Below are 10,781 nucleotides of genomic sequence, written 5' to 3'. Positions count from 1 at the left end.
TCCACATTTTTTTTGTAGATCTCACATTTTTTTCAGATAGCTGGATATTTACCGAAAAACTTCTGATAATCAGCACTGGTGTTTATTACATACAATCATATTAGTGCAAATGTCATCAATGTGGTGCTATTCAGAAAATGTACCTTTGAAATGTTTCTATCGTTTTCGGTGTATTACTCTGGAAGCAGACCCAAAACCAATTCGTTTGAAAGTCATGGAGTTTAACATAGTTTTACCAAGACATGCATGATCATAAAAGCAAAAATATTTCAGCTAATAGAAAGCATTTTATTTTATATAAGCAATAGTACATCCATAGTTCATTGGGCCTTCTTCTTCAAATTTGGCAACACGAGGATGATTTCTGAGTATGTCAACAGCACATTTCTTAACAGCACCGGTGCCCACCCCATGAACAACAAAGAGAACCCCACAAGACCTGCATCCAGAAATGGCCATGTGAAGATGATGGGATGCTTCTTCAACTCGCATGCCTCGCAAATCAACTGTATTCTTTGATGTCCTCACGGCTGGCCCAAAAGAAACCTCATCCTTGTTTGCCCCCACAGAAGGTTCCTTGTAATATCGTCCCTGATCCTGTAGCAGCTCGCATGCCAATAAAGTTAATAGAATGTCTCTAAACTTTGCCAGTCGCTAATTAATAAATACTTATTTCTGAGAAAACAGCGCAAGCAAGATACCTCCTACTATAAGTAGGAGAACATTCAGGGGCTTTTGACTAATACAAAGGAGAAACATATACTTATGTGCCGAATCAGACGCATGATATAAGAACATAAGGATAAATATTTCAAATAATGATCATTATTTTCTTAAAAAATACATATTAATTGGACAAAATAGATCATGGTTGAACCTAACTGGAAATGCAAATAAATTGTTGCACATAAATGCATGGACCGTACGTACCCAATTACAAAACCTATTATACTTGGACATAACTAGGGGATATATAGCACATATAACGTTGGACATAAACCAGTGAATTTTGGAAGGGAAGGGAAGAGTTTAATGAAGAAAATACTCTATTCTAGTTCTCTTGTTACATGCGAGCACCATATCCAAGTACATAGGCATCAAATGCTCTTTATTATGTATTTCCAATTTTCTGAACAAGCTTCATGCACACAAAAAAAAAAACAGTTTCACTAACATGATGACATACAGTAGTAAAAGAACGTTATGGATATGGAAAACATTAGAAAAGACACGATTTGAATGACGAAGTGTCAATGGCAGCACGATGACTGTTAACATGCCTCATACTAGTAGCCCTATAAAATAGTCCTGACATTGTCACCAAATAGACCAAATTCAAATCTGAAACATATGCAAGAGCATGAACAGATATAAAGGTCCAGCTAGATGGCAAAGGGTAGAGAAATAAAATTAACAAATGGAAAGGTAGGCAAATTATAATCCCTATATGAAGTAATATGGTCCAAATTCTGTGCATACTCGTATCACATCTATGCGTGCATTTGCATGCAAGCTAAATGAGGATACCAGCGTGGCAATGCATTTAACTTCCAACTTAGCATATAAGAATGATGGCATTGATATAGGTCCCTGAGGTATAGAGAACAACTGTGTCTGCATATATGAAGCAATTGTTATTGTGAATCTGACGAGCATGAGTACATATGCAAGGAAATGTACATGAACACTGATAAATTTCTCTGTAGAAGCGTCTAAAATAGCAGTTGAGTGGATTAAACATAAAACAGAAGCTGCCTGGGAAGTTAGGGACATGGTCTCATCAATTAAAGGAATTTTCTGGTGCTAAAAGATTAAAAAATTGTTTGGAGGGATTATAATGGACCAGCTGATTATCTTGAATTGGCTGATGTGGAAGGAACCATGTACAAGAGACACAACAACGACTTTTGGTCATTATATTTATATCAAAGCAATCCTCTGGATTCAGGAGGGAAGATACAGGGAGGTTGGGGGGAACTCATTCACATAACTAAAGCACAACATTTTGAAGATTCATCTTTCTTCAAAAATGTCTATCTTAAAATGATTAACTATATTAAAAGGAAGGTATCTCGCAAAGCTAAAAGGATAAACCAGAAATAATTGAAGGACAGTTTTTCACACACACCTGCACTTTTAAGTGCGAAGCAGAATATTCTGTATCATCCATGCTACCTTCAACCAACTTCACGTCTGTTTTCTTCACACGTACCTTTATTTTTCCATACTGCACCATAGTAATGTCATCTTCTGCTGGTGCTTCAATAACAGTGGCCAACTTATTTCCTAACCCTTTAACATATACTTTATCTCCAATTTGTGGTATATATGAACTGTGACTGTCTGTTTTTCCAAATAGAGCATCATCACCTGGATGGTGAGCTGCAACAATGGAGGCAATAGCCGCCTCCGCTTCCCTCATCATTGATTTAAACTGATAAGGACTTGCATTTTTTAGTTGAGTTTCAAAGTTCTTGATTATGGAATCCATTTGAGACTTCACAGTCTTTAGTTCCTGTTGTACCCGTTGGGATTCTTTTGCCTTCAGAGCAGCCACATGCTTATCAAGATCTTCAGCCTCAGAGCGAATCTATACGATCCAAGAAAGCAATATCAAGATTCAGAGTTACAGCATATTAGAGAAAGATGCAAATCTGTGCTTATTGCATTGCATCTTGTTGATACTTTGCAACTGAAAGCAACACCAAGACAGCAGCAAAATTTGAACCGAACATCTGGAAAGAAAAAAGAATGAGATTCAAAGCATGCATGGTGTCGCTCTTTAGTCCTTATTCATAACAATGTTCTAATGGTGTCTTGTATTTAGAAGTTGGGAAGGAATAGGGCCTCTCCATGGCCCTCTAGCACAGAAGACATAGGCACACAGGAGGGGGGTATCATAGAGAGGGATAGGGAGAGGGGGAGGGGTCGGCAGGGGGAGAAGGGGAAAAACAGGACTTGCAGAGGTCTATTTTACCCTCCCTCCATAAATGGGCTGGAGGAGTTCTAGTTGATGTGGGCCAGGCCGGGCCTGATATACTGGAAATCCTGTTTCCAATCCCACGGATTGGGGAGGATTATCCAAAAAAGTCCTTATATGGAAACTCCTATCCCCTTAGAATGCAAGAATTGAGCCAAGTGACACTTGAACTTCATGCATTGTAAAGACAAACTTAAAGAAATATAGCTGCCAACACCTTGTTGAGTTTGTCTGAATATGTTCTTTATCGGTACAATACTACAGTTTCCTTACAGTGAGATTTTACCAGATGTCAGAGCTCAATAGTGATGCAGCAGGAATTTTCTTTAAGATCGATTAGTTTTAGTGTTGGGAATACTACATGTAAAAAATTCTTCATATAGAGTCGAAGTTTTATTAGGAGACAGCATTTTTTGTAGGCCCAAGGCGACCTCTTTCTAATAATTTCTTTGTGCTCATCCACATAACTCATGTTTCACTCTTGTGATTAGCTCTCCTCCTGCTGAAAGCAACAGGCTAAAGGAGAAGATTTAACATAACCCACCCAATCTATTGATGAGAAAAGGTATAAGAAGAGAGCAAGAAAGAAAAAAGAAAAGAGGGGGAGTAAGAAAATTAACAGTTGAAAGAAACAAAAGGTGAATAAGCTAAAATTAAAATAGCTAAATTTGACAAAGGTGATCATCCAGCTAACAAATTGATCTTGTTGACATAATAAACCTGAGAAAGTGAACGCATCCATTGAATAGATATGATCATGTTTATGAAGATACCTCTTGTGCACATTGAAGATCCACTGATAATAAATATAAAACAGATGGAATGAAGCAATGACCCACCTTTTGGGAAACTTACCAATTAGAAGGGATGGAACCTGCTCTAGCATTGGAGACGTACATAGGTTAACTACCACATGGCTTCATTACCAAATGATCATTCATGAGTTTAATCAATTATTGTCTTAGCAAATGACAAGAAAATACCTCAAGATGTAACTTCTTAGCTTCTGAAAGAACGGATGCAGCTTCCTTTGATTGAGCCTCTAACAGGTTCCTTTCTTCCAACAATGACTGATAAAGCAAACCCTGCCGTTCCTTTTGTTTGTCAGGCACTAGCTTCTCAACCCATTCTTGTGCACGATCCAGCACCTTCTGATCAAAGCCAATTGACTTAGCAATACTCAAAGCATTGGAATTACCAGTACTTCCCCACAATATGCGATATGTAGGCTGCAAGCTTTCCACACAAAACTCCATAGCAGCATTTTCAAATTGAGAATTGTGATCCTTCAGACGGCTTAAGTCCGCATAATGGGTAGTCACAACGGCTAGATTAACACGACCAGCAAGGTGCTGCAAAATGCTGGTGGAAAGAGCCACACCTTCTGAAGGGTCGGTACCACTACCAATCTCATCAATGAGAACAAGTGAATCTTTTGAAACAACTTCTATTATCTTGCAGATGCGTGATATATGCCCACTAAAGGTTGAGAGATTATGCTCCAGTGTCTTCAATCCAGAAAATACGGTTTTCAGAAATAAATCCAAATTTGATCACCTAAAGACGCATATATCTTCTCTTTAAAAAAAGGCAGAGAAACTACCTGGTGATCACCAATATCAGCAAGAATCTGATCAAACCATGGAAGCCTTGGCCTGCCTCTAGCTGGCAAAAACATACCAGCCTTAGACATTAGCGCTGCCAAACCCAAAGTTTTCATAGTCGCAGTTTTACCTCCAGTGTTCGGTCCAGAGATCACAAGCACCTTTGTGGTATATCCAATCCTGATGTCAATGGGTACTGGTGTTTCAGCTTTGGGCAAATCTTCAGACTCCATCGCCCTATCTCTCCTACTCAACATTTCTGAGCTCCCAGCTTCTGGTATTGAAGTAGATGACAAACTTCTAAGTGAAGGTTGAAGGAGCAAAGGATGCTGAATGCCTTGAATATCTATTGACAGAGAGTTCGCAGATATATTTGAGTTGATAATTTGATGGCCTTCGCTGAAAAGTGGGTGCACACCATTCATCCACAGGGCATAAGCACCCCTAGCAGAAGCAAGATCCAACTCCAGAATCTTCTCCATCAAAAGCCTGAACTTTGTTTCTGAGCGTGCAATTTCTGAAGATAGGTAGCTCAAAATAGCAAGCTCCTCATCTTTCTCATCATTCAAAAGCCTAACTTCCATGTTGTTCAGCACAACGGCATCTCTTGGCTCCATAAAATATGTTGCTCCAGAGCTACTGGAACTTAGAACAATACCTTCCGGAAGTAGAGACTTGTGAGAAGCCCTAATACCAATACACATTCTTGACCTGCGCTTGGTAATCAGAGGTCTGTCAATGCCGCCAACCTGGAAAACCTCCATAGATATTTTCCTTAACAGAGACTCTAGTCTCTCCATGTTCTGCTTCCTTTCCAACCTAAGAGATTCCAACTTCGTACTAGCCCGATCAAGAACTATAGAGAGAGTACAGTCAATACAAAATCTGATCTTGTTTGCTATTTCTGTAAGGAAATCACAATCTTGCAGTATATCAAGAAGAGGAGAGAACCTGTTCAGGAATAAACAAATGATAGTATTATGTAACTGCTGCTTGTAAATCAGGAACATAAATAAAACAGAAAAATGGGTTTGAGCTGAAAATCTAAGAGCATCCAAAATCTAACTAAATGTCGCACATAGTCTAATCAGATATACTGATTAATAAATGTAACACCAAAAAAGAAATTGTGTGCATATAACATGCATTGTTAAAATGATGCCTTTCACTGCAGAAAATGTTAAAAATTGCTGCCACTGGAAATTTTCAAAGGTGAAGCCTTTAAATTCGTCGAGAAATAACATCAACGAGCCTTTAAGTAAGATCTTTGCATTGATTTAGAGAAAAGATGCAAATTTTCTTACATGTCAAATATAAGTTTAGTGAAAAAAAAACTAAGTTGCAGTTTTGATTCAAAAAATAATTATTTGAGGAAAGGAATTAGGTAGAGCTAGTCACCTATCAGGAGACTCTCCGGCGGCCCAAATTTGCTCCAACTGTTCAAACACCCTTCTTGCAGACCGGAGACTCCGCTCCACAGCACAGAGCTCCCCAATGGTGAGCAGCTGTCCATCAACTGCCGACCTCACAATCTCCGACACATCATCGATACCAGAAAAATCCAACGGCTGGGGAAGGAGCACGGCCGCCGCCGTCTGATCCAAGAGCTTCAGGCTCTCTTCACGATCTCGACCAATCGGAAGACTCCCGCTCCGGCACAGAGCTTTACCAGCGCTCGTACAGACAAAGGCAGAGACTTGTGAGCATATCAAGCTCCACTCCAGGGTTTTCTCCGTCTCCTTCCGGAGCTCCTCGCGTAGAACCTCCGAAACCCTAGCTTCATTTCTCGGCTTCTGGAAGTCATTTGAGAGCCCAAAGCTCTCGGCTTTCTCCTGGGAGGCGTTGGAAACCCTAATTCCGGTGCCGATGGAACTTGAGCCGATCTTATTACCAGGGAGATTGGAAGCTCTAATTGATGCGAGAACTGAAACCCTAGAGTTGTGAGTAGCGGAGATAGTGAAATCGGAAGGGAAAAAGAGAATTGACAGTTTTTTGACGGGTATGAAGCAATCGAACATTATTTAGAGGGAACGACGAAACGGATCCGAAAAGTCGGAGACTCTCTGCGATTTTTTATGGAGGTCGGGAAGAATGCCGAGGGGAAGCGCGGAATCTTATCCGGTTCGTTTTGGAGGGAACAGCTACAGAAGATGCCAGCCAGATGACTGGATTTTGTCGGAGGGGCCGAGTGGGTTGCAGCGCCGTCATCGATGCATGGGGATATACACGCACAAATCATAATGTGCGGACATTCTGCACGAATGCTATAGCACAAGCGTGTGATGGATGGTTGATATCAGCTGGCAACTACTGTCTCCCCTCCCAATTTTATCTACTATGGTTTTCTATCTATCTACCATATATGGTAGAATAGTCATAGAGTCTATATTTTTTTTTGAGAAAAAATATAAATTTTTGATATTATTATGATATACTATTAATATACAAAATTATACTATTATATGTATGTATCTTGATATTGTAAAATAATAAGATCACAGTTCGACCTATGTATAATAAGAAATAAAAAAATATTGCATATAAAAAATATTTAAATACAATACAGCGGGATCATTGGCGGTTGCACTTCCACTTTTAAGCAATATCATGATTATAAAATAGAAATAATGAAACAATAGTATAATTTAATCACATACATACGATAGGAGCAGGTATAGCACTAATAAAAAATATTTTTTTATTAATACCAATATATATTAAGTAAATATGATTATTAATAATATCATTAATTTTTATATTAATTTAGTAGTACTAATAAGGAGTTCTTTATTTAACACAATTTAGTAGGCTGATAAGCTTTTTATCAATCATGTTACTATATTTTGATAAAACACCGTATTAAATAAGAAAGTATTATCAATATTATTATTAATATGAGGGTTCATGGCAAATGAAGAACTCGGCATGGGTAGAGCTTTTATTTTGGTAGATATACATGTATGTACATATGTGTGTGTGTGTGTGTGATAGTACTAATATCTTAGGATGCTTGGCTTAATAATAGATTTAATTAAGTTTGTTTGATTTAGAAACATGCTAAGCTAGAAACTTTATTTAAAAAATCTAAAAGAAAAGTAAAGCAGCCCAAACATCTCCAGCTTCTTAAAATACTGAAGAGTTTTGAGCATGATTTAACTATGGATTTCTTCAAACAAAAATTGAATTTGATATTGTACCCAAACAAGTCGAGTTTGAATACAAATTTGGACAAGTCGAGATAGTTTCAAGCTTGGCCCGTGGTTTGTTAAATTATGATGAGTCTTTCTACAGTCCATTCAAAGTCCATGGAACAATATTATGAATGCAGAAAATGAAACATGACAACTAGTCTTTCTATGGTCCATTAATTATACTATGATTAAACTTTTTATTTTTAATATTTCAAATCCTTGGCTCGCTAAGCAAATGATATTCAGAACTTACTATAATTTTCACTTCCAATAATTCAGGTAATGACCTTAGAAAATGGTTATTGCGTCGTAAAATGGCAACAAAAAAATTATTCTTTCTAGAATTTATTTGTAATATTATTTTCACAATTTATATAGTGACTTAGACTGTTCTTGGAGTTGTTCTTAGGTCACTAAAAGTAAAACTTAGGTCTTACCCATAAATTTCACTACCCATTTTTATATGGTGACCTTGAAATGATTCCTAGGTTATTATATGAAAATACAAAATTTGGAGTATCATACAATATTTTAAATATAGTGGGATAAATATATACATAAATATTTGATGTTTTATTTATTAACCATGGAATGTTTTTTTTTCTTCACACAGATCCAAAAATAATTTCATATTACTATATAAAATAGGAAACTTGAATTTAAATCACGCATCGACCGTGAAGTCGCACCTGGGGCCACACCAGACCCGGGTATCCGCGCACGACTCCATCTGTCACTCTGAGCCTGTGTCTTCTTCCTCCCATGGCCGTTACTCTTCGAAAAGAAGCCCACCGCTCCCCCACGCCGTTCCATGACTCCCCTCCCCTCCGCCCGCCACTTGTGATGCCCTACCGCGACGCCTGCCCCCCCGTGTCACGCCATTCCCACACCACCGCCCTTTAAACGTTCCCTTCCCCACCCTCCCCCCCCCTCGCTTCCATCGCCGCCGCCATGGACGCCTTCACCCCCGACTGGTCGGAGCTCCCGAAGGAGCTCCTTTCCCAGATCGCCTCCCGCCTCCCCCTCCTCTCCGACTACCTCCGCTTCACCATCGTCTGCAAGCCCTGGGCCGCCGCCCGCCGCGCCGCCCGGCCCCCCCTCGAGCGCCCCTGGATGCTCCCCTTCAACCAGCCCCACCACGCCTTGGACGGCCACCTCGTCTTCCTCCCCCTCGCCAACCGCCGCCCCCTCCGTCTCTACGTCCCCGAGCTCTTCCACCGCTGGATCTGCGGCGCCTCCCGCGGCTGGTTCATCACCGTCGACCGCCAGCTCCACATGCACCTCGTCCACCCTTTCGCCCACACCCAGATCCCCCTTCCTGTCCCGCCTTCCCTCGGAATGGAAAGGCTTTACGCTGCCCAGTGCCTCCGCGGCCGCTCCCTCTTAAAGGCCGTCCTCTCTGCCGACCCCGTCGTTGATCCCACTGGCTGCATCATCATGGCGATAAATGGTGCGACCGGCAAGCTCACGTTTTGCCGCCCTGGCGATGCCAGATGGACCGTCATCAATGATCCTTATGGCATCTACTCCGATCTCATCCACTACAACGGCCGCTTTTACGCTGCCCCCGCCGATCCCGCCGTCGTGGTCTGCGACCTCGCGAGCCCAGTCCCGAGAACTAGTATCTGTGTTTCCACCGGTGGGCGCAGTGGCTACCCGAATTATCTAGTGGAAGTCGATGGAGACCTTCTATTTGTCGCTCGGCTCCGGTGCATTGCTTTGATGGAGTATGGGGAACAGATCTGCAGGACGTTCAAAATTGAAGTTTTTAAGCTGGATAATGAGACGGGAACGTGGGTAGAGACCAAGGATTTGGGGAAGATGGCGTTGCTTTTGACCCCCGATCAGGCTGTGCCGATCTTGGAGGAGGAATTTCCTGGATGCAAGAAAAATTTCATCTATTTTACAGACCTTCACTACAATAATCATGCGATGTGCAAGTTTGAGGAAGCGGGGATGTTTGATTTGGAAAATGGCATGCTCCATCCTTTCACTCAGAAAGAACTATTTAGCCCTCTGTATGAGCCATCCATCTTTATGACTCCTGTTTTATACCCTGGAGGAGAAGCTAGGTAAGCAGCTCGCAATACTTCTCCCCTGTACTATTATGGATTGATTGCTCAAGTTATTGCAATTTTTTTCCTAAATACAATATAGAAGAACACAGGTTTTCTTATGATGATGATGGTTTAACATCTCACTTAAAGCTTGCTATACTGGCCATGCTTTGTTCTGCTAAATCATATAATACTTACCGTTGACCGCTGCTCCTTCTTTACCTCCCGTCACCAATGCTTTGCAACCTTTTCCTTTAGGGGGAAAAATGGAGTTGATATCGCCGATGTAATTGCTTTACTTTTATTGATATAGTTCTATAGTCATGTTCATCATATAATGTTGCAGGTGTAACATTGCAGATGCTATTTTGAGCAGTATTTTGATATATTGGATTACGTGAATCCTCAGTCACTTTTGAATTTTGCTTCTTCATAGTTGCTTCGTTTTTCTATAGATCATTAATGGAGTTAATAACCCTGCAAGACTGGTAAATTGGTTAGGGTTTAATTTGGTACTTCCAGTAGTTTTATGTTTCAGGGCTTCATGGAGCTGTGATGTTGTATATATCAGTCTTCGTACTTTCATATCCAAATCAAACATCTCCTCCTCTTTCACATTCTCTTTCTAGGAATCATCAGCAGCTGAAACACAACTTAAGATTTCCACAATTTCTATCTGGTTTAAAGACTAGCAGATATTTGTCATTCTATTGTTTCTTATGAATCACAGACTGGATTGAAAAGTTAATATCCAACAAAACCTTTATTGATTGCAGGTCTCCAGAAACTGTTGCTGGACCATCTCAAACACAGGATGCTTCTGCATAGGTATGCATTTCTCATCCTTAAATATTCTGATTAGCATTTTTTTCCTCGCCTTTTTTGCGATCTTTCGTGATTTTCTTCCTGATGAGTTTTAGGCTCACTAATTCTGAAGATTTATTTATCT

General features: G+C 40.2%; 2 protein-coding genes across 14 annotated transcripts in view; one reads left to right on the top strand and one right to left on the bottom strand.

The window, feature by feature from the left end:
• Positions 1-267: 267 nt before the first annotated feature.
• Positions 268-6,947, bottom strand: LOC148699797 (DNA mismatch repair protein MutS, type 2). Its single transcript, XM_088712778.2, has 5 exons — positions 5,983-6,947; positions 4,584-5,535; positions 3,964-4,488; positions 2,129-2,590; positions 268-597 (listed from the first exon to the last, which is right to left on the bottom strand). The coding sequence occupies exons 1-5, from the start codon at positions 6,600-6,602 to the stop codon at positions 289-291; spliced, it is 2,868 nt and encodes a 955-aa protein (XP_088568904.2). The 5' UTR covers positions 6,603-6,947; the 3' UTR covers positions 268-288.
• Positions 6,948-8,441: 1,494 nt separating this feature from the next.
• The window catches only part of LOC103721860 (F-box protein At2g26160-like), a 13,175-nt gene continuing 10,835 nt past the window's right edge, over positions 8,442-10,781 (top strand). For all 13 annotated transcript variants that reach the window (XR_001880272.5, XR_015974143.2, XR_015974140.2 and 10 more), the window contains exons 1-2: positions 8,442-9,847; positions 10,609-10,660. Coding sequence is in view for 1 of the 13 variants with exons in the window: in XM_008812223.6 (XP_008810445.3) it covers positions 8,727-9,847; positions 10,609-10,660 (1,173 nt within the window). In the remaining 12 variants the exon portion in view is untranslated. The remainder of the gene's footprint in view (positions 9,848-10,608; positions 10,661-10,781) is intronic.

Source organism: Phoenix dactylifera, chromosome 16 (genome assembly GCF_051530095.1).
Source record: "Phoenix dactylifera cultivar Ajwa chromosome 16, Ajwa_hap1_PhDact_Kaust_v1.1, whole genome shotgun sequence".
Lineage (NCBI taxonomy): Eukaryota > Viridiplantae > Streptophyta > Magnoliopsida > Arecales > Arecaceae > Phoenix > Phoenix dactylifera.
Note: the sequence above shows the minus strand (reverse complement) of the source record. Positions and strands in the feature narration are given on the sequence as shown.

Excerpts from the sequence above, each read along its gene's own strand:
- LOC148699797 (XM_088712778.2), bottom strand. The coding sequence starts at position 6,602 with ATGTTCGATTGCTTCATACCCGTCAAAAAACTGTCAATTCTCTTTTTC. Across the intron at positions 5,536-5,982 it reads GCCGGAGAGTCTCCTGATAG|GTTCTCTCCTCTTCTTGATA; the intron begins GTGACTAGCTCT and ends ATTCCTGAACAG. Across the intron at positions 598-2,128 it reads CTTCGCACTTAAAAGTGCAG|GATCAGGGACGATATTACAA; the intron begins GTGTGTGTGAAA and ends GAGCTGCTACAG.